The 23,237-nt window shown below is 38.9% G+C and overlaps 1 protein-coding gene across 21 annotated transcripts in view; it reads right to left on the bottom strand.

Moving 5' to 3' along the window:
* Positions 1–10,974: 10,974 nt before the first annotated feature.
* IFT80 (intraflagellar transport 80) overlaps positions 10,975–23,237 on the bottom strand; it is a 139,968-nt gene continuing 127,705 nt past the window's right edge. For all 21 annotated transcript variants that reach the window (XM_070582984.1, XM_070582988.1, XM_070582996.1 and 18 more), the window contains 2 exons: positions 15,173–15,296; positions 10,975–11,420 (listed from right to left, as the gene is read on the bottom strand). In XM_070582984.1, coding sequence (XP_070439085.1) covers positions 11,310–11,420; positions 15,173–15,296 — 235 coding nt within the window. In that variant the 3' untranslated portion in view covers positions 10,975–11,309. The remainder of the gene's footprint in view (positions 11,421–15,172; positions 15,297–23,237) is intronic.

Here is a 23,237-nt window from a genome sequence, read left to right as displayed (position 1 = left end):
GAGTAAATACACTGCTCCATCCATGTGAAGAGACACTCTGAGGCCTTTAAAACGATGTGATAGAACATCTAAATAATATGGACATATGCTTATGACAGAGCATGTCATCAAGTGAAAACCATCCTAAACCATGTTACAATATAAACACACACACACACACTGGAGAATATTCAGTTTTAAAATCCATCTTTCATGTCACTACATTGAGATACTCCAACAAATGTATAGAATATTCCAGTCATTTTTTGCTTAAATTTTCAATTACTTAGGTAATAACAAATACACCATCCTTTAAAAAAAAAAAACAAAAGAAAACATCACAACAAAGTCCCCTCTAATAGCCCGATGTTTAATCCCTGCCCACTCTTCCAATGTGAGATTTAGCCACTGTGTGGTGAGTATCCTTCCAGAATATTCTCTGTATATTTTTACTACATATAGAGGTATTCACAGTAAATATATAGAGTACTGTTTTGCATCTAAAGTTTTTGTTTCTGTGCAATTTTATCACATGTGTAGCTTGGTATGACTACACCCCAATCAAGAGACAGAATTCTCCCATCACCACAGAGCTTTCTTATGCCACCCTTCATAGCCTTGTAGACATGTCCACCCTCTCTCTCACTAATATTTAACCCTTGGCATCCACTAATCTGTTCTCTATCTCTATAGTTTATTATTTTGAGAACATTATACAAATGGGATCATACAGTATGTAACATTTTGAGATTGAGTTTTTCACTTAGCATAATTTCCTAGAGATCTACCCAAGTTGTTGTGTGTAGCAATAATTTTCTTTTAAGTACTGAATAATATTCCATGATATACATGTGCCACAGATAAACCATTCACCCACTGAAACCTGTTTGGATTGTTTGCAGTTCTTGGCTTTTATGAGTTGGACTACATGAATATTTGTGTACAGCTTTTTGCAGGAACATAAGTTTTCATTTCTCTGGGATAAATGAGCAACAGTGCAGTTGCTGGGTTGTATGGTACATGCATGTTTAGTTTTGCAAGAAACCACCATGCTCCTTTTGTTAGTGGCTGTACCATTTTATATTTCCACCAGCAATATATGAGTGATCCAGTTTCTCTGCATCCTTCCCAGCATTTGGTGTTATCATCAGTTTTTGTTTTAGTCATTCTGATTGTTGTAGTTTTAATTTGCATCTCCTTCATGCTGACATGTTGAACATCTTTTCATGTGCATACTTTGCCACCTGTAAATCCTCTTTGGTAAAATGTCTGTTTATGTCTCTTGCCCATTTTCTAATTGCATTGTTTGGTTTTTACTGTTCAGATTTGATAGTTTTTTACACATTCTAGTGCAAGTCCTTTGTCAGATATATGGTTTGTATATTTTCTCCCACTCAGTCACATTTTAAGAGTCAGTTTTTGTTTTTATCAAAGTTATTCATGCACGTATTTAAATGGGCAAATAGTTCTGAGACTTGTGAAAATCAGCGAGACTGGGCTCCTTCTCAATCTCTCCCTCCCCAGAAGCAACCACTTCCAGCTCTTTTAGCTGGCTCTTTTGGTATTTACTGCCACATCACTAAATAACATGCTTATTATTTTCTGATTTTTTTTGGTTTTTGGCATTATCTATTGCCTTTCCACTATGAAAAATGAAGACTTAGCTCTTCTTTACCCTTCCATGCATCCCCATCCAACATATGCAAATAATACAACGTATCCAAATAAATCCACAATCCCATAGGCACAATTCTAAATCCCTAAATTGTTTTCTTAATTGGCCCAACCTGAGCTCACTTGGCAGCAAAACCTGCAAAGTAGCTTCTTCTCTTTCTCCGCATTGCTTAGTGGAACATGCGTGTGTTGCACTGCAGAGACAGAGATGTGTTTGATTAGGCAGTGAGAGCTGCAACTCTTCTGGGGCTCTTCTGGAATAATCGATGTGCTGTGTATGATCAAAAACTTTCAACATACACTGTATTTATTATTTTTTTTTAAAGAAGATTAGCTCTGAGCTAACATCTGTGCTAATCTTCCTCTCTTTTGTATGCGGGTGGCCGCCATAGCATGGCTTGATGAGTGGTGTAGATCTGTGCCCAGGATCTGAACCAGCCCCTCCGCTGTATTTCTTAAATTTGAATTCTGAAACATATTTGGCCCAAAAGTTTCAGATATGGGATTGTTGACCTGAATAATTATAATTCAGTTAAATAAATCTTCAGCATTTACATTATTATGACTACGTGAATAAATTCTATGCACAGGTAAGCCATGTTATGTATGATGATTACTATTAAGGTCAAAACCAGGCAGAATTACTTGTATAGACTAGCGCATTTTAAATTAGGTTAAAGAGGGATAACAAGCTCATGTAACAGGAATTTTATTTGGTGATTTTCCTGTGTGTCCTTTGGCAGAAACTTGAACTGAGCATCACTTCCTTGGTGTGCTTGCTCAAACTGCACCTTCTTGGTGGCACCTTCCCATTACACCCTGTTCAAATTCACATCCCCCTCATCTTCCTGTCTCTTTTGTGCTTTGTTATCTGATATGATATACTCATTAATATCTAAATACTGTATTTTTGGCTTATTTGTTTATGGTCTGTCTCCTTCCCATTAGAACGCCCGCTTCACAGAGGGCAGGAGTAGTACTCTGCTCTGCTGCACACCGTGTCTCTGTCACCTACAGCAGTGCCCAGGCCACAGCAGGCGCTCAAGAGCAATTCGTTTAAGAAATGCATTTTGCTATTTGAAGTGAAGGTACTCATCAAGAATGAGGAAAAAAGATTCTATTCTAGGAAGAGAAGTGCCACAAAAAGGAATTTTCTTGACTTTTAATTATGCATTTTAAAATTATTACTGCTTTTCTAACAATTTTGACTGAATAATGTTACTAGACTTAGAAGATAAAAATTGCAGTTTCATTGCAAATGCTATTTAGTATTTTGTTAAGTCAAGAACAAATTCATTGTAGTCCTGAATCCATTAATACAATCCTTTTTAAGATTACATTTTGTGACACAAACAGCCATTCAGAACAGGCAGCAGGTGGAGGGGAAGAAAAAAGATTACATTTTGTGCATTTCGTGGTGCATATTTACATCTACCTTAAAAACACAGAAAATGAAGAGAAATTAATAGTACATTAGTGGTAGATATTGAAAGGCAGGGACAAAAACACGGGAAAATTGGCAGCAGATTCTACTATTATAGGTATATAAAAATTCTAATTTAATCCTCTAGCACATTATAAATATTACTTAATCTCTAGGAGATTACCTTCTAGCATTTAATGTTAACCATGTGGAGTGTCTTGGCTTTCAGACTCAAGTTCATTAATTTCTTGTAAAAGTAAACATCACTGGTCACTAGCTAAATGAGTGACCTCTCTGGTACAGCCCTGGCTGACTTGAGAACAAGAAAAAATACTTTAGGGGGATGATTTATTGCTACTGGAGTGAGTAATTTTAAACTCTATTTTGGTGCTATACTCCCAAAATGGAGATAAATTTACAGCCACTTTATACTCACCTTATTTCCACAGAATTATAAAATGCTTCCCCAATTAAAAATTTTAATGCGAATGTTGCTTTACAGTGGAAGATTAATAGAGTGGAAGAGCATTTTAGATAATCTAGACCATCTGGAAACATCTGAAAAGTTGAATTGCTCTAAATTGTTTTGAAAGCGTCTATTTTAGAAACATTTAAAGATTTGCACACAGTGGGTGGTAAGCACATCACGGCCAGGCAGATGTCCAGCAGCTCAAGCAAAGCTGCAGGGACAGACTAGTTTTAGGGTAAAGTAGGCAGAAAGAAAAGTGGCTTTGTCAGAGGCTATAGAAGGTGAAAACTCTCATAAATTTCCTCACCTGACGGTGGATTTACCACTGAGCAGGAGATACGAAGACACACAGGCTGTGGGCAAGGATAAGGTAAGGATGGGGCTTTCCCAAAGAGTTGCTTCATCACCTTGTCTCTGGTTTCTGCAGAGAACGTTTAAAGAAATCCTGACAAATGATTGTGCCACATCCTATCTGCAGATCAACAAACTCTGTGCCAAAACATTTTCTGGGGGATCACCATGCCCTAGAAATATCATTAATCTGTAACAGGGCCAGGACTTAGGCATTCTGTATGAACAATCTTCTGTATTTGATATGTTTCTGAAATATACAAAATATTTATACTTACATGTAAAAGCACTAAATTATATCAAACCATATTCTTTATCATATCACAATATCACTTTCCCAATCATACTGAATGTATATTTACATGTTCTTTTGTCTTACACTTTAAAAAATATCTATTATAGAAGCTTCTCAGTTGGTTTAACTCATAATTTTATATCAAACCATCCCAAAATGTATAAAATTGCCCTAACTCTAGGTAATGTCATAATTGAATTGAATTGTAGGATACCTAGTTAGTATCAGAGAATTGTTGTTAGAATGTATTTGGTGTCAAGAAATGTGGGATTTGCTAGAATAGCCCTGACTCATGGAAACATGTTGGGAAGAGAAAGGATGAACGAGCTGGCATGAGGACCCTTTGGTTTCTAAATGGCCACCTAGTCACTCATGAAACTACAACTGTGCTGCAAACAGTTTCTGAAAGTAAAGTCATCAAGGGAGCTTAGAAATGGCAGGAGACTCACTTCCCAAGGAGTAGTTCATTGGCCACATAAGGAAACCCAAATAGTAAGAAATATACTAAACATACAATCCCTTGGCTATTGTTATCTGTAACTGCTAAAATGAGAGTAAAAGAGAATGTTGGGGTGAATCTTGACCCTGAACTAAGCTCAGGGTTACTGCCACTAGCCTCAAACCTGCCCCCAAAGGGTAAAATTATGCTGGGACAATAGAAAGTACCTCCAAGACCAAGAAGTTAGTCCACGTGCAGGGATGGCAAAACCAAGAAACTAATGAAATCATAAGGTAGAGTGTGAAAGAACTATCTTATTTTGTGGATAGTTATCATCAGCACCCTGAAGAAGCTTCACTAAAATGGATTGTGAGAGTGACTAATTTAGGGGCAGTATCTCTGGTTTTGAAGGCAGCAGACTGGAAGAGCATGTTTGAGTTGACCCAGGCCCCATGGCTCAGGATGGAAAGGTCATGGATGGCTAAACATGATTTACACTCACAGCAGGTTCATCTGAAGGGAACAGCCAGCCCGGTGGACTGAATGAAAGCCACTGGTACGTGTGTTTCCCCGCAGAAGGAGGACGTTCCAACGCCCTCTATCAATGCCAAGTGGAACACCCCAGATCAAGCAGCTGATGTGCTTTCTACACAAACCATGTGGGACTGGCTTTATGATGATTGGGACCTTCATCCACGAACGTGCTTGTTACCCAGGTCATGGTAAATGCTATGATTAAGGAGGCCCCCTTTCCATGGGCACCCCACATAACCTTACTGTTGCAAAACTGAACAGCAGTCTAAGAAGCCTTATCAGATTTGCTCCCTCAGTTACCTCATATGGGTCTTACAAATACCAAGAACATTAAAGTAACAAGAAAATGGGGAGAGACAGATGGGAGAATCAAGGGACTTGATGGGATGGGAGAATCCAGTGGGGTGGAAATCTTTAGATGGTTATTAAGAAACAGGATGAATAAAATGGACATTGTTGAGGTTGAAACAGAAGTCTTAACACAGCATTATTGAAATTTGGGTCCTCCTGCTGGACCTCCAACATTAAAGGTCTCCCCAAAAGTCTGCTTTATTTATCCCAATTTGGAGGAATTTTAAAAAGTGGAAGGCAAAGATTACAAGAAACTCATCCTGAAAACGCCTAAGCGACAGTAAGGGAAATTAATCAAGATGACAATTGACAAAAGGGCCTCAGCCTCGTGGCTCAACCCCTCACTGGGGACCAAAAGCCTTATGTACATAAGTGAGTAAAATGGTTAGGGGGTGAAGTTTCCAGAACGGTTTGACCTGGGAGCCCGACACATTGCTGTACTCAAATCTGCTGGTAAAGTCCTAATGGGAGCCACAAATATACTGAGAGGATATAGAGATACAAGAGTTGATGGCATTAAGGTGACAGTCTGGACAAAAACCAGTATATTTGGAGAAGGTTTATGTGAAGTGGTTATAACTCTTTCACCCGAATGTATTATGAGAATGGATACTGTGACTGGAGAACATTGCCCCTATGCAGTGCTATAAAACAGAAGGCACGTAAATCCTTCCTTCAAGCCGGATCTATGAGATACGCTAAAGAATGAGTACGGTTTCCCAAGCCCACACACTATACCCAAACACTATAGAATAGAGGCTGGAGCGCTGGTATGGACAATTCTCTGTATAATAGTCCTATGCGGAGTGTGGACTGGAGCTTACGGCAAAAGCCTGTGCACTTCCCAGTGACAACTACTGGAACTTTGGACAAGAGAATTTCCATCAGAAGGGCAATGACTAGCTTGTCACCAGCATTCATTGAAACTGCCCCTGTGGCTGAAGGACATAAAAGAACCTCGATGCCTGAAATACCCATTCTGCCTTGGGTGATGTTGCAGAAAGGCTCTAATGAGGAGGGCAGTGCCCAGGAGGGCCCCGTAATAAAACGGAAACTGTTTGTGCCGGAACACACTGCCAGGGGACGCATGGAGTCACACAGTGCACTCACGAGCAGGGGGACGCTTCTCCCCAGGCCTGGCTTTGGAACCGTGGGAGGAGCTGCAGGATTCTATCAGCACTTGGAGGGTGCCCTATCCACAGCTCTCCAGCGACCACCGAACAGCTGCTTGGTTTATGGACGGCAGTTTCAACACGAACAGACAGCATTCTGGTTGGAAGGGCCCCGCTCTGATCGAAAAAGGTAAAACAAAGTTAGCTTGGTGAGCTGTGTTGCATGCTGTTTACCCTGTGTTTGGAATTTTACCTATTCTGAGGTGCAGGCCAAAGGCATGCTCACAAGGTCAGGCAGAAGAGCAACGGAAGACTGGCCCATTGAAGGAAAGCCCTGTGGGACACGGCCCTGTGGACATCACCATGGGAATCTGAGGGGTGCAGTAAAGAGCCATGTCAGTGCCCATCAGAAGAACCCTTCTCAGCACCAAAGGGTGATTAGAACTGATGAGCAGATACCCCAATGCGCTCACTTGAGGTGGCCGCCTGGGTCCATGAAATGAGTGGATGTTGGGGGCTGCAGTAATGCAGAGATGGGCTCAAACTAGACATACTCCTCTTGGGTCCTCTGAGGCACAAAATGCCAACAAGAACTGTTGTGTCTGCCAGCAAGAGACTGCAGATGGCTATGGGGAGATTCCCTGGGGAAAGCGCCTGCACAGAGCTACAAGTCAGACTGACGCTGCTAGTCACGGGCGAACTACAGGTGGGTCCTCACAGGAATACACGCTGACTCTGGACTGGGCTTTGCTTACCCAGTGTTGATGCAAACGCTCAGCACAGTATAAAAGAACTGGAACAGAAGATTCCATACCCATCTGGACCCCTGAGGCACATCTCTTTAGGCTGAGGAACACGCTTTACAGACCATCATGTCCGACGATGGCAGAGAGAGATCTTCCTCAGAGTAATAGTTTGATAAAGAATTGGAATGGGCAATTAAAGAGTGGTCACATAAAAGGAAGGGAGAGGGAACACAAGCATGAAGAACTGGTCTACGAGTTCACAAGTGTGTACTCACACTCAACATGAGGGAGCACTACATGGAGGGGGTCCCCACTGGATAGATTCCTCTGCATTTCCAGTGGAAATGCGGAATAGAGGATGTGGGGAGGATGCTGGCATAACTATACACTTCTTTCCACAGAGGAGGATGTTGGTATGACAAGTATACTTTTTTCTTTCTTTTCCACACCACCTCCACTTTCTCTTTCCTTCTACCTGATGCAGTGGTCCCTGGACCAAGACTGCAACTACATTGCTGGAAGCAGGGATCATTCCTAAGCAACAAACTATAACTGTTTTAAAATCTGCCATAATTTAAAAATTATGTCAGAATTCCTCAGGGCCTGATGGAGTGGGTTGTACTTTCACTCCATCTGGTAATACTGGGGCTAACAACGACTACAGTTATCTTGCCTACTGGCAGCAATAGCCCACTAATTCTGTACCTATGTGAGCCCACCCCATATGAATGGGAGCGGACGGAGGGGGCACTTGCTAGCCTTTCACTGCTGCAGCAGTCTAGACCCTCACGGTGGCCCAACCTCACATCCCTTCCAAAGGTGAACAGGTTTGGGTGCAAATGGAGAGAAGGAATAGCACCCAAGGGTAAAGGAGTGAATAAATGGGTTATACAGTGAGAGAATTCCACTAGTAATGCTTAGAAAGAGGCTCAGAGCAAAAGATTGTATTGTCTCTTAGCTCAATTATGCCAGATGCCTGAAAGTGTAAAGCCACAGAGTGCTGAGACCACTCCTTTTGGAACCTGACAAGACCGAATGGAAGCCTGAAAACCGAAGTGTCCTCGCCCTGAGACACATGCTGGCCACACGATATGATGATGGATTGGACTAACTCTTAGAGACTGCATGGGACTCTAGCGATGTGCCAGTATCTTCTGACTCCTATTTTTCAGGTTATATCTACCATAACGTGATATGCTAAAACACTGGCATTGTTGGAAAGATTATAACGCTGATACTGATGGTCAAATGGATTGGGAAATTGAGTTTAATAGCTTTCTATCCTTGCCCCACACTGACTCCTCCAAATGTTGCTGTACCTGTTATGCTCAGTCAAGTATGTTCCTTTTGGTATAAAAGATCCCGTGGTTAAAAACCAGGGGGTAGCCTATGATATAATAAAGAATATATCTGGTCTTGAGATAACCCTTGCAATTTCCTGAGTGATAGGAGTATCTTTGTTACGCTAATGAGTGGCTCTTGGGGTGTGTGTGTGTGTGTGTTGTGGGGCTAGCCGGCTGCAGGATGAGGGCTGGTCACCAGGAAACTACATAATTAGAGGGCTAAAACTTTCAGCCACCTGACCTCCAGGAAGAGGAAGGGGACTGGAACTCAGTCACAGAGCCAGTGATTTGTGCCTATGTAATAAAACCCTGATATAAAGTTCAGGACAGGGGCTGGCTTGGTGGCACAGCAGTTAAGTGTGCACGTTCCACTTCTCGGTGGCCCGGGGTTCGCTGGTTCGGATCCCGGGTGTGGACATGGCACCACTTGGCACGCTATGCTGTGATAGGCATCCCACGTGTAAAGTAGAGGAAGATGGGCACGGATGTTAGCTCAGGGCCAGTCTTCCTCAGCAAAAAGAGGAGGATTGGCAGTAGTTAGCTCAGGGCTAATCTTCCTCAAAAAAAAAAATTAATTAAAAAAATAATAAATAAATAAAGAGTTCAGGACAGCAAGGCCTGGGGAAGCTTCCTGATTGGTAAACACAGTGGCAGCTGGGAGGATGATGTGCCTGGATTTCACAGGAGACGGCATGGAAACTGTGTCTCCCCACTTTCCCCCAGACCTCTCATTTTTCCTAGACCTTGCTCTGTGCTTCTCTTCCATTTGTCTGTTCCCAAGTTGTATCCTTTACAATAAAGTTGTAATTGAAAGTAAAGCATTTTAACGAGTTCAGTGAGTCATTCTAGCAAATTATCAAACCTAAAGGGGGACTGTAGGAACCCCCAAATTTGCAGCCAAGTCAGACAGAAGTATGGGTATCCTGGGGTCCCTGCTTGCGGTTGGGCAGTCTAGTTGGGGATCTTGTCCTTTACCTTGTGGGACTTGACACTAACTCTGGGTACTTAATGTGAGAATTGAACTGAACTGTAGGACACCTGGTTGGTGTCAGAGAACTGTTGTTAGAATGTAGGTGTATTTCATTATATTTTTTGACTTTTTGAATTGTAGTAAAATAAACATAATATAAAATTTACCCTTTTAACCATTTTTCTTTCTAAACTTTTTATTGAAATATAACATAATATAGAAAACATATATAAACTTGTAGGTACAACTTATAAGTAAACTGCTCAATAGTATTTCACAAACAGAACACACCCTCATACCCAGCATCTGGATGAAGAACAGAATATTACAACACTCCAGAAAAGAAAAGGAGTATGTTGAAAAGACAGGAACACTTTCATAATCAAAACCTAGATATATTAATTAAAATGGAGGTGAGAGAAGTAACCAGTTTCTCATGCATATGCATATATCCATTCACCAGTATACCATTTTCAAAAAACGGCGTCGCGGAAGACTTTCTAAGGAGTACTTGTGTTAATGTTAAAAAGCTTTTGTGGTAATAATAATTTGGGGACATACTGAATTAAGGCTAATCAAACAGGTTTGTCATTTAAGGAGATTTTCACAAATTCAGACTCCAGGGCCTAGCGCCTGAACATTCTCAAGCCAGAAGATGAATGAGGCTTTCTTGCCCATTCTAGATATATTTCTAAAATTATGGTAAAATATATAGAAAATTTACCATTTTAACCATTTTTAAGCGTACAGTTCAGTGGCATAAAGGACATTCACAATGCTGTGCAAGCAGCCCCTCTCTCCACTCCCAGAAGTCGTTCATCCCAAACAGGAATCCCGAACTTGTGAGACACTGGCTCCTCGTGTGCCCTCCCGCCAGCCCCTGGCAACCACTGTTCTTTCTGCCTCAGTGAACTTGCCTGATGTAGGTCTCTCATCTAAGTGGAATCACACAATATCTGACCTTTTGTGTCTGGCTTATTTCACTTAGCATAATATTTTCAAGGTTCATCCATTTTGTAGCATGTGTCAGAATTTCATTCCTTTTTGAGGCTGAATAACATTCCACTGTATGTGTATAACGCTTTGTTTATCCATTCATCTGTTGACAGATAACTTTTTTGTCCACCTTTTTACTGCTGCAAATAACACTGCTATGAACATTGGTGTACAAGTACATGTATCGTTATATATTTTCATAAATTCATCCTCACGTATTTTTGTTGTATAACTAAAGTTTTGGAGCACTTTATGATTTAGAGGTGAAATAGAAATTAATGATAGCAACATGTTAAAGAGTCCAATGTTTTATTATCAGCATTAATATTTATTCCTGCTGAAGATTCAGGGATAAAATAACAGGTAAAACACAGGAATGTAAGCAACATACACAGGTGGATCATAAATATATAGGACTATTTTGCTAATTATTGGACTGAAAAATATAAAAGATGAAATTATGTCAATGATTTTGTGCTTAGTCTTTCTGAATATACTTTTAGTATTAAATATACAGTAAGTGCTTATACTTAAAGATTTTGCCTTTTTCTTTAGCAACGAAAACATGCTTATCCTTGGTTAATCAGAATTAGCCTCAAAAGGTAGACCTTCTTAAAGGTGAGTACATTAGTGCTTCAGACCTGTATTCTGACTGGACTGGTTACTTGATGATCGTTCTCGTTCTTTAGCAACTTCCATCTCAATTTTGGCTTTGATCTTCTCCCAGTCTATCTGGAGCTGCAATCAAAGAAAGGAAAAACATGCGTATATAGTATACGACATTTCTATTTAGCCCAAGGTAAACAAGAGTAAGCAAAAATAGACTGTATGACTCCCAAAACATTAGAGAAAAAGACATTAAAGCAAAGCTAAGAATCAATCCTCAAAAAAAAAAAAAAAGGTTTAAGAATAAGATCAAATAGAACAATTATCACAATAGAAAGCAAAGACTCTCACTGTGATTCAAAAGACCAAAATCTAGTTGTAGCAATTTTATAAAAGGCACAGCTAAACAGCGCCTCCGGGACAGAGGAGAGAAGGTGGGCTGCTCTCCTCCAAAAAGAGGGAAATGCACGGGGCTCTGGCCACCACGCCATGTTTCACATGGGTCAGCTCCAGACCACTTATTTACCGAGATTCCCATCAGACGCCTAGCTACGAGGAAAGATAGGGAGCCTTTCCTCCCCCTGAGCATATTCTGCAAAAGCAACCCCTGTGCAACAACTCTCAAAGTAATATAAAGACATGGTGGTGGTGAAGACAACGATGAAAAAATATTCAAGGAAGCAGCTGGAAAGCAAAGCTGGGAGACACATAAAAAGACTAACTGAAAAGTGATATCATTTTTATCCGTCTGCTTCCTTTTGACCCATGACGCAGCTCCTCTGCCCCTGCCAGTCTAGCCCTGCCCCTTCCCTAAGCTCGTTAGACTTGTGTTAGAAATGGACTCTGCCCCGAGGTCTATGAGAAATTCCCTTAGGAAAAAGCATTCTACTGTTTAAAATAATTTGGAGTTCACTCACTTAGGAATCTATGTCCTCTCAGGCAAAACAGGGCAAAAATTGGGTCCTAGATTAAACTAACTCTGATTTACTATGTAATAAACCCAAACTCCTGAGACTGAGGCAAAAGGGAATCGCGTCTACCTCCAGGGAGGGGAGTGGAGTGGAGTAAGTGGGAATAAACCAGACTGAGGTACGACTTGCTGCTTGAACAGACTCATCTTAAGTAACTGAGAGATTAATTTAACCTTAACAGGACTTCATGCCTCTTTTATTTTGTGTTGGAAGCTGATGAAATTAAGTATTTGGTTCTTTTTTATTCTAATATCCTTTATGTAAATCTCTATGAAGTAATTTGTGGATATTTTTGGTCACTTTTTAAAAAACAATAATTCCATATACTTGTCTAAAATATATGAGATGGATGAATTAAAAGACTCCCTCTTACTCACAGAAGATGAATGTCTGTGCTAAAATGCAAGTGACAGCTCAGAGAAAGGCAGAGCAAACATTAGATTATTTGGAAGACTCATTTTTCAATCAGGCCAGAACTTCATATTTTTTAAATGGCAAAACAGTCAGTTCTATGTCTAACAAAACATTTGCAAAGAGAAAGACAAAACCTGATGAACGCCTTGGCCTTCTTCCAGCCTTAAATTGACTTACGCGTGTTTCTCGAATCAATCACAATAAACCATATATTAACGGTACACTGAACAACTGTTGCTCTGTTGCAGCAGAAGTCCATCAAGTGGACTGATGACATCTATATTACTTACCTGTAGTATAACTGAGGGTGTCAGGGGACAGCTATTCCACCGAGAATAAATGTTTCACTTTCACTTTGGCATTTATCCAGTTTTAGAACAATATTCTACTGATAATTTAGTCATTGTAATAGAGTACTTTCAGTTGTGGGTTTTAGATAAGGATGTACTCAAGCTGTCAAGTGACTTCTACCCTAAAACACATCCTTTCTATTAGAGGGAGTGTCAATACTACTTGCTACTTCTTATTTTAGTTCCTAGTAAATTCTCATTCACACAGAAGTAATTTCAAAATCATACCAAATGGCTCTCCATCCTCTACCCCATCTCGCTTATTCTCAGCTGGAATCAGCTTCCTACTTTACAGAGAATACCGTGGCCATCAGGCATGAATTCACTTGATTTCCTTCCTCACACAAAGTTACCTACATATGTGCCATCCTTGTCTCTTTCCTTTCTGTCTCAGGACAACTTCTTCACATGAAGTCCTCAATTCCATCTTCTTTGACTCCTCTAGAATATACGCCTTCAATTATGATTTACATATTCAATTCCCTCTCTTCACTGGCTGCTCCTCATCATCCTTCCCTCTCTATTCTGTCTCCCTGCAAGCTACCGCCCTCATTCTTCTCATTCCTGACTCTCATTCTCTCCCCAGGCCCCTGTAATGTGTCTGTGTTCCCACTATGCTTCATAAACTTCTCACTAACACCACCAGCAAGTGTTTTCATTCCTCAACCCATATACCTTCTCTATATGATGCAATTACTCATTCAATAAATATGTAGTGTTACCATATGCCAAGGATTGTTCTAGGTGCATGGATTAAGCAATAAACAAAAAGACAGAAGTCCCCGTCTTCATAGAGAGACAAACAAAGACAAGTAATAGTGGAAGACATATATATATAATGTCAGAATATATATATGATAGATAATGACATGATAATGATAATTATATATATATTATGTCAGAAGTGGTAAGAGTTTTGGAACCAAGGAAGGAAGCGAGTGAGTGCCAGGGGTGAAGATGGAGGTGGGTGGGCGTTGTATTTCAAATATCGTGATCAGAGAAGGCCTCCCTGGGAAGTTGACTTGAAGTGAAGCGTTTTGTGCGAATAGTAAAAGAGACTCACGGTGAAAGACTCATAGTAGAGAAGAACTGTTTTTTTCCCTACACAGTAGGGGAAAGACTGAGTTTTTCTAATCATATGGTCAACGGCTACTGCTGGCTTTAAGTAGGAGCTGTAGGTGCCTTCTTCCTACTTTCTTTCCTCTTCCCAAGGTTCCTCTACTTTATCCTGCCCCCTAGGATGCAGCAGGACATTCCACTGTATTCTATCCGCAAGGAGGAGAATCCCACACAGTCTATAGGTTCCACAAAGACAGAAGCCACATCTGATTCAACACCCAGCGTAGTACCTGGCCCAGAGTGAGCACTCATAGATATTTTCTGAATGAATAAAAGGCTAAGGAAATCAACTGGTTCACAGAGCTGGGAGCAAGGTTGGCCCTACTTTGGGATTACAAGTCTCTTGGATCTACATGGCTAGAGGTGAACTCTCTTTCTGCAGTCTGAGCGTAGAAATATCTGAGCAGGTGGCCACAATCAGTTCTGCTTTAGGCACTTGGGCAAACTCTCTTGTTCTGGCTCTCCTTGTGAGTTGATATGTAATGGAATGCCTTTATTCTAACTGAATTGACAAAATGTGAGATTCTGGTAGAAATTTGAGAGGCAAAGTGTTAGCCTTCTTTGGTTCTAGCTGGTGAAGTTTACCGAGGCTAGGCCCCTCTTGAGGTGCAACCAAGCTCTCTAATTCTGCAAAGAGACAAAGTATCTATTTCTGGCCAATGCCCTTTGTGTTTATATATCTCCCCTGGAGCAGAGGGGGAAGCTGATAGAAGACAAAATTCAGGAGCTAAAAGCGTTTATCCCAGCCATTTATATTGTTTATCTACAAATATCAATTAGTACCCAAACTTAACACAAATTGAATATGATGAAAACAGACTGGAGTTAATCAAAACTTGGCTGTAAGACTGCAGAAAAAAAATTTATTAATATAACTATATAGTCAAAATAAGCCTACAACATCAAAAGCGAAAAAGTAATTTTTTTCAGAGATTATGGTACAAATTATTCAAATTTTATCTCATTAAGATGACTATTATATTTACTTACAAAACATATACATTATTATAAAATACTGTATAATACTTACGCCTTCCCCATACTGCACGTATCGTTTATTAGTTTCCTGTTTACCAAATGTCTCCAAAAACTTTTGACGGTAAGCAAGAACTGTATCAACATGTGTTTTGTATTTTACAGCCAATTCAAGTGCCCTATAATGAGAAATGAAACAGATTATCAGCATTGCTTAGATTAGCCTTTACGGGCAGTCGGGTTTTGGGGTGAGAGGAGGGACAAGTGGTCCAGGTTGTTCCCTGCACTCATCCCTCAGCATGGGACATCAGGCCCCACCTCATCCATCTCGCCAAGTCCTATTTACCCTGCAAGGTACAGATGAAACACAATCTCTTCTCCCTCACCAGCTCCCCTTGTAGAAATAAATGACTGTGCTCCATAACATTTTATACATACTAGTATTAAAGCACTGGTTACAGTATATTATAATTATTATATTTATGAGTCTGTTTCCTCCACTAACCTATACATTTACTGAAGGGAGATCTGGGTTTCCTCTCTCTTTGGTGAGTACTACAGAGTATATATATCGTAAATGTTCACTGAAAAATTCATTGAAATCATAATGAAATTCAAGTGAATGAACTTACCCCCATGGTAAGTGGTTCAACTATCTTAATCATTTTTCTAAGGCTACAGCAAATTTATTCTGTTCAATACTCAAATACTGATATCTTTTATTATTTTTAAGGTAATATTTTATTTAAATCGATGAGAACTAAACGAATTGCTGAAATCAGTAGTATAAGCAAAGACACAAAATCTACATATTGATAATTTGGAGAGAAATTAAAGGATTAATCCTCAGTTCCAGGCCTATTTTTGTATGTAGGATTTGGACAGCATCTCAGCCCGTAATCCTGGGCATAACTCACATTAGTTGAGTCAGAAGCAATCCAGTAGCGTATAGCTCTCCTACACTGTCCTCTGTCATCTTGTTTTAAAGTATGGGAAACGGCCATCATTATAGTCAAGTACAGTATTTCTCAAGTTCTCTTGCTTTCTAATATGACATACAACTTCTGAATAGGCCAGTCACGATTTATCAGAGCCAGCTATTATAAATCTGTTGTGTTAGACAAGACTGACTACTGACTAGATTTTTGCAACATACGACTCTTCAGCAGGAAAATCTGTTTCCTTCTTAGCATGCTTTGTTTTGACCTAAGGTCACTTTAAAAAGTATTTTAGATATGCTCTGTGTCTTAATTGACAATTGATAGACAATTGAGAGAGAGATTACAGACTTAAAATGAAAAATAAATGAATTAAGTCACAGATTATACAAATTATATTGCCAAAATTCAGCAGTGATTTCTTATAAAAAATATATACATATAAACCATATTGCCAAATCTAAGGGCCAGTATTTGCTACCCATCACAAATGCCCCACAAGTTTCCCTCATTCCTCTGTGACTTTAAGTCTTTCAGAGAAAAAGAGGATACACAGACAAGAATATAGAGGTACTGGAATACAGAGGAACAAAAGTGGAAGAAAAGAGAAGGCAGAAAACAATTCATAGAGGCTCCAAAGATGAGAAATAGAAGTAAAGATGCCTTAATCCTTCTAACCCTTTTGCCTATCGCCCCCTACGTGTCCCTAAGGTTCTGCTTCCATGGTGCATGTGTGAGTGGACACTCCTGTGAAATATTCTTTGGCACCTTAGAAATTCCGTTTCCCATTCTTTCTTTATGATTGTATGTGATGGGGGAAGGAGTTCTTGAGTGCTAAAACTAGAGGTAGTCTCAGTGGGGAGTACATAAGCATCTATTCTCAGTTGGGGCTTTTCGAAAATTCCAAAGAGATATTTTGTTATGGAACATCAAAGGATTGTATAATATAGAGAGAAATTATATAGAAAGGATAGAATATGATGTCTAATACTGCATTTAGATACTGGATACTAAGTATCATCTATCACTACAGCTATTATTATCAAATATGTATTCATTATCTGATTGAAGAGCAATGGCTAAAGGTAAACATTCAAATGATATGCACTATTTTAAATGTTCTCTAGAACCACACACTGGCTAAGAAATATCTCCTTACCACAGTGAGGAGGGAATTCACTCCAGATTGTGTAAGGGTTATGGGAACAGTATGTCTTTAGCTTTAAAATGGCTATTTGGCAACCAAACAAATGTGACACTGGAATAAATCCATGTACCTTCTCTGATTTAAATAGAAACAAGTTATATACAAAGATGCTATAACTTCAAAATATGATTTTTTACATAACTTGAATGAAGCAAAATCACTTTATATAACCGGCAGAAGTAGAGAAATTATTTTTATTAATACTTACATAAAGGATCAATATGTATACCTGGAGTTTCTAGTTTCTACCTCTTTTAATTCCAGTTTTTGAGAACAGACTACCACCAAATGCCCAAGTGAACGCCAAGCAGATAACTCGCTTACCTACAGGTCTCCAAGGGCTGCATCTTAGTAGGTTGCAGGCAATTTTCAAATTCAAATATGAATGACAGAAGCACAAACCAGCAAGACTGTGCTTCTCAAACGGAATAACACATGTCAACAAAATAAAATCTGTTCTCTTCTAAAGGATTTAAACGAATATTGAAATTCAGGGATCTTAAAAGCAATCTAATATATTTTTCATCCAATACTTAAATTTTATCCTTCTAGAATTCTAGAATATCACCATAATTAATTAATGGATCTGGGCAATGATCATCAACGGCTGCTAACATCACAAAAAGATAGACAACCAGTCATTATGGAAATATAGACAACACTACCTCAGAGGGAGCCTTACCAAAAGGGAAAAAAAAAAGTTAAGCCTAGGGGCCGGCCTTGTGGCTGAGCGGTTAAGTTCACGAGCTCCACTGCAGGGGCCCAGGGTTTCGCTGGTTTGGATCCTGAGTGTGGACGTGGCACCGCTCATCAGGCCACGCTGAGGCGGCATCCCATGTGCCACAACTAGAAGGACCCACAACTAAAATATACAACTATGTACAGGGGGGATTTGGGGAGAAAAAGCAGAAAGAAAAGAAGAAGGTTGGCAAGAGTTGTTAGCTCAGGTGCCAATCTTTAAACAAAAAAAAATTTAAGCCTAAATCTAATCAGGTTTCTAGATTCAACACCAATTTATAGCTAATTCAAGGGGCAGAGGGACATGTTAAATGACACCACAAAGATGCAAGCACCAAAGTCCAGCCTATTGGAAATCCTATAGGCAGTTTCTGCAATGGGAAAATTGCAAGAAAACACAAAAAGAAAAGGACACTATAGATTAAAAAAAACTTAAGAACATATCAACCAATCACAATGTATGGATCTTTTTTGGATCCTCAAACAAAGCAAAACATTTATGAGACAATCAGAGAAATAAGAACACAAGAGAATTATTGTTAACTTTTTAAAGTGTGACTATGGTATTGTGGCTAGATTTTAAAAAAACTTTGAGATACATACCGAAATATTTACAGGTAAAATGATATGATGTCTGAGATCTGCTCTAAAACTGGCAGGGGAGGGGTGGAGGAGGGGTAGAGATTATACATCACTGTTGAAGCTGAGTGATGGCACATGGGGATTCATTACACTATTCTCTCTACTTTTGTATATGTTTGAAATTTTCCATAATAAACAGTTTTTAAATTCCCATCTTTCTGTGCCCTCCTGATCTTCTCTGATGAATTCTCCTCTTAAACTAGACCATTAAATGTTGGATTCCAGGAGACATCTGCCTGCTGCACTCCCTCTGCCTTTTCATTCTTTAAATCCTCGTAGGTCATCTTAGCCATCCTCACAGCCTCAACTACTCCTAGAGCCTGGTAATTCCCTCAGTGGCTTCCCTCAGCATCTAGGACCTTTCCTGGTTTCACACCTGTACATCCCACTCCCTGCTGGACTTCATGAAGTGGACAGATAAAGGCAACGAAAATTCAACAAATCCAAATTGTCAGACAGCTTAATCACCATCCCACCCCTCCCACATACAAAAAATCTACCACCAAGTAGAGCTTCGGTCTACACAGATACCAAATGTGCCGACAGACACAGACACTCAAGCCCTGCCAGCCTTTCCTGGAATGTGCACAACACTCAAAGTTAAGAAAAGGAAAAACACTATTTGATAATATAAGCCAGTTCTGCAAGTATTAATTTATGAGAATAATTACATACTCACTCCTAGAAAAAAAGGGAAATACATGTGAAGAAAATATACAATCTTTTTAAAAAGACCATTGTCTATATAGACAGGCATGCAAGATGTCTAGCAATTAACTAATTAATCGATCACATAATTTTATCATTCATCCTATGTTTGAATATGTTCGCAGACGGGGATTATTCTACTCTCTAAGCAGGTCGTTCTTTGGATTATGCTGTCATGAGTTGATTCTTATATTGGATCCAACTATCTATCCATGTTACTTCTACATTTTTATCTTAGCTACACCATTTAGAACCAGAATTGTCATCACAGAACTTTGTCCATTTTATTCACTGCTGTATCCCCAGTGCCTCAAACCTGGCACAAGAGACACTCAAAAAATATTTAAAATACGAATAATAGCTATCATTTAGTGAAGGCTTACTCTGTGTCAGGCAGTATGCTAAGAGATTTCCACACACCATTTCATTTAATCCTGCCATAAACATGAGGCTTTTGTTATTATCACTATTTTAAATGTAACAACTGAGGCTTATAGAGCCTTAGTAACCTGTCCAAGATTACAGACCTGGTTAAGTGCAGAACCAGAAATCAAACCCAGGTCTGATTCCAAAGCCCGCATTCCTCTTTTTTTTTCCTATTAAAGTCACTTTGGTTTATAACATTATATAAATTGCAGTTGTACATCATTGTATTTCAACTTCTATATAGACTGCACCGTGTTCACCACCGAAAGTCTAGTTTTTATCCATCATCATACACATGCACCCCTTTACTCCTTTCACCCTCCCCCAACCCTTTTCTCTTCTAGTAACCACTAACCTGTTCTCCTTACCCATGAGTTTATTTTCCACATAGGAGTGAAGTCATATGGTAGTTGTCTTTCTCTGTATGACTTATTTCGCTTAGTGTAATACCCTCAAGGTCCATCCATGTTGTCACAAATGACATGATGTCTTTTTTCATGGCTGAGTAGTATTCTGTTGTGTATATATACCACATCTTCTTTATCCATTCATCCATTGATGGGCACTTAGGTTGCTTCCAAGTCTTGGCTATTGTGAATAATGCTGCAATGAACACAGGGGTGCATATATCTTTTTGAATTAGTGTTTGCATGTTCTTTGGATAAATACCCAGCAGCGGAATAGCTGGATGATACGGTAGTTCTATTCTTAATTTTTTGAGGAATCTCCATACTGTTTTCCACAGTGGCTGCACCAATTTATATTCCAGCAGTGTATGAGAGTTCCCCTTTCTCCACATCCTCTCCAACACTTGTTATTTCCGTCTGCTTAATTATAGCCATTTTCTATACGTGTGTATGTGTGTAATATCTCATTGTAGTTTTGATTTGTATTACCCTAATAATTTGTGATGTTGAACATCTTTTCATGTGCCTGTTGGCCATCTGTATATCTTCTTTGGAAAAATGTGTGTTCATATTCTTTGCTCATTTTTTGATTGAGTTGTTTAGCTTTATGAAATCTTTACATATTTTGGATATTAACCCCTTATTGGATATATGATTTGCAATATCTTCTCCAAGTTGGTGGGTTGTCCAGTCATTTTGTTGATGGCTTCCTTTGCCATGCAGACTTTTAGTTTGATGTAGTCCCATTTGTTTATTTTTTCTTTTGTTTCCTTTGCCTGAGGAGAATATGACATTCAAAAAGATACTGCTACAACCTATGTCAAAGAGTATAGCCTACGTTTTCTTCCAGGAGTTTTATGGACTCAGATCTTACATTCAAGTCTTTAATCTCTTTTGAGTTAATTTTTGTGTATGGTGTAAAATAATGGTTTACTTTCATTCTTTTGCATGTGGCTGTCCAGTTTTCCCATCACCATTTCTTGAAGAGACTTTCCTTTCTCCACTGTATGTTCTTGGCTCCTTTGTCAGAGATTAGCTGTCCATAGATGTGTGGGTTTATTTCTGGGCTCTCAATTCTGTTCCATTGACCTGTGTGTCTGTTTTTCTAACAGTACCATGCTGTTTTGATTACTATAGCTTTGTAGTATATTTTGAAATCAGGGAGTGTGATACCTTCAGCTTTGTTCTTTTTTTCTCAAGATTGCTTTGGCTATGTGGGGTCTTTTGTTGTTCCATATAAATTTTAGGATTCTTTGTTCTATTTCCAAGAAAAATGTAATTGGGGCTTTGATAGAGATTGCATTGAATCTGTAGATTGCTTTAGGAAGTATGGACACTTTAAGTTAGTTCTTCCAATTTATGAGCATGGAATCTCTCTCCATTTCTTTGTCTTCTTTGATTTCTTTCAACAATGTTTTATAATTTTCAATGTATAAGTCTTTCACTTCCTTGGTTCAATTTATTCCTAGTTATTTTATTCTTTTTGCTGTGATTATAAGTGGGATTATATTCTTGATTTCTCTTTCTGCTAGTTCATTATTAGTGTATAGAAATGCAACTGATATTTGTGTGTTGATTTTGTACCCTGCAACTTTACTGTGTTTGTTATTTATTTCTAATAGTCTTTTTGTGGATTCTTTAGGGGGTTCTATATATAGACTCATGTCATCTGCAAATAGTGACAATTTTACTTCTTCCTTTCCACTTTGGATCCCTTTTATTTCTTTTACTTGCCTAATTGCTCTGGCTAAAACTTCCAATACTATGTTAAGTAAGAGTGGCAAAAGTGGGCATCCTTGTCTGGTTCCTGTTCTTAGAGGGATAGCTTTCAGGTTTTACCATTGAGTATGATGTTAGCTGTGTGTTTCTCATATATGGCCTTTATTATGTTGAGGTATTTTTCTTCTATACCTATTTTATTTAGAGTTTTTATCATAAATGGATGCTGTATCTTGTCGAATGCTTTCTCTGCATCTATTGAGATAATCAGGTGATTTTTATTCTTCATTTTGTTACTGTGGTGTATCACGCTGATTGATTTGAGGATGTTGAACCATCCCTGCATCCCTGGAATAAATCCCACTTGATCATGGTGTATGATCCTTTTAATGCATTGCTGTATTTGATTTCCTAATATTTTGTTGAGGGTTTTTGCATTGATGTTCATCAGTGATATTGGCTGTAATTTCTTTTTTTCTGTTGCCCCCGTCTGGTTTTGGTATCAGGGTAATGTTGGCCTCACAGGACGAGTTAGGAAGCATCCCCTCCTCTTTAAGTTTTTGGAAGAGTTTGAGAAGGATCGGTATTAAAATTTCTTTGAATGTTTGATAGAATTCACCGGGGAAGCTGTCTGCTCCTGGACTTTTGTTTGGGAGGTTTTCAATTACTGTTTTGATCTCCTTACTACTGATCTGTCCAGATTCTCTATGTCTTCTTGATTCAGTTTTGGAAGGTTGTATAATTCGAAGAATTTATCCATTTCTTCTAGATTATCCAATTTGTTGGCATATATCTGTTCACAGTATTCTCTTATAATCCTTCATATTTCTGTCATATCTGTTGCAATTTCTTCTCTTTCATTTCTGATTTTATTTATTTGAGCCCTCTGTCGTTGTTCTTAGTGAATCTATCTAGAGGTCTGTCAATTTTGTTTATCTTTTCAAAGAACGAATTCTTAGTTTCATTGATCCTTTCTATTGTCTTTTTAGTCTCTATTTCATTTATTTTTGCACTGATTTTTATTATTTCCTCCCCTGTACTGACTTTGGGCTTCATTTGCTCTTCTTTTTCTAGTTCTTTTAGGTATAGTGTTAGATTGCTTATTTGATATTTTTCTTGTTTCTTAAGATAGGCCTGTATTGCTATGTATTTCCCGTTTAGTCCTGATTTTGCTGCATCCCATAAGTTTCGGTACGTTGTGTTTTCATTTTCATTTGTCTCCAGGCGTTTTTTGATTTCTTGCTTTATTTCTTCATTGATCCAATAGTTGTTGAGTAGCATGTTGTTTAGTCTCCACATATTTATTACTTTTCCAGCTCTCTTCTTGTAGTTGAT

Source organism: Equus przewalskii, chromosome 18 (genome assembly GCF_037783145.1).
Source record: "Equus przewalskii isolate Varuska chromosome 18, EquPr2, whole genome shotgun sequence".
Lineage (NCBI taxonomy): Eukaryota > Metazoa > Chordata > Mammalia > Perissodactyla > Equidae > Equus > Equus przewalskii.
The sequence above is the reverse complement of the archived record's forward strand: the minus strand, read 5'-3'. Positions and strand labels throughout refer to the sequence as shown.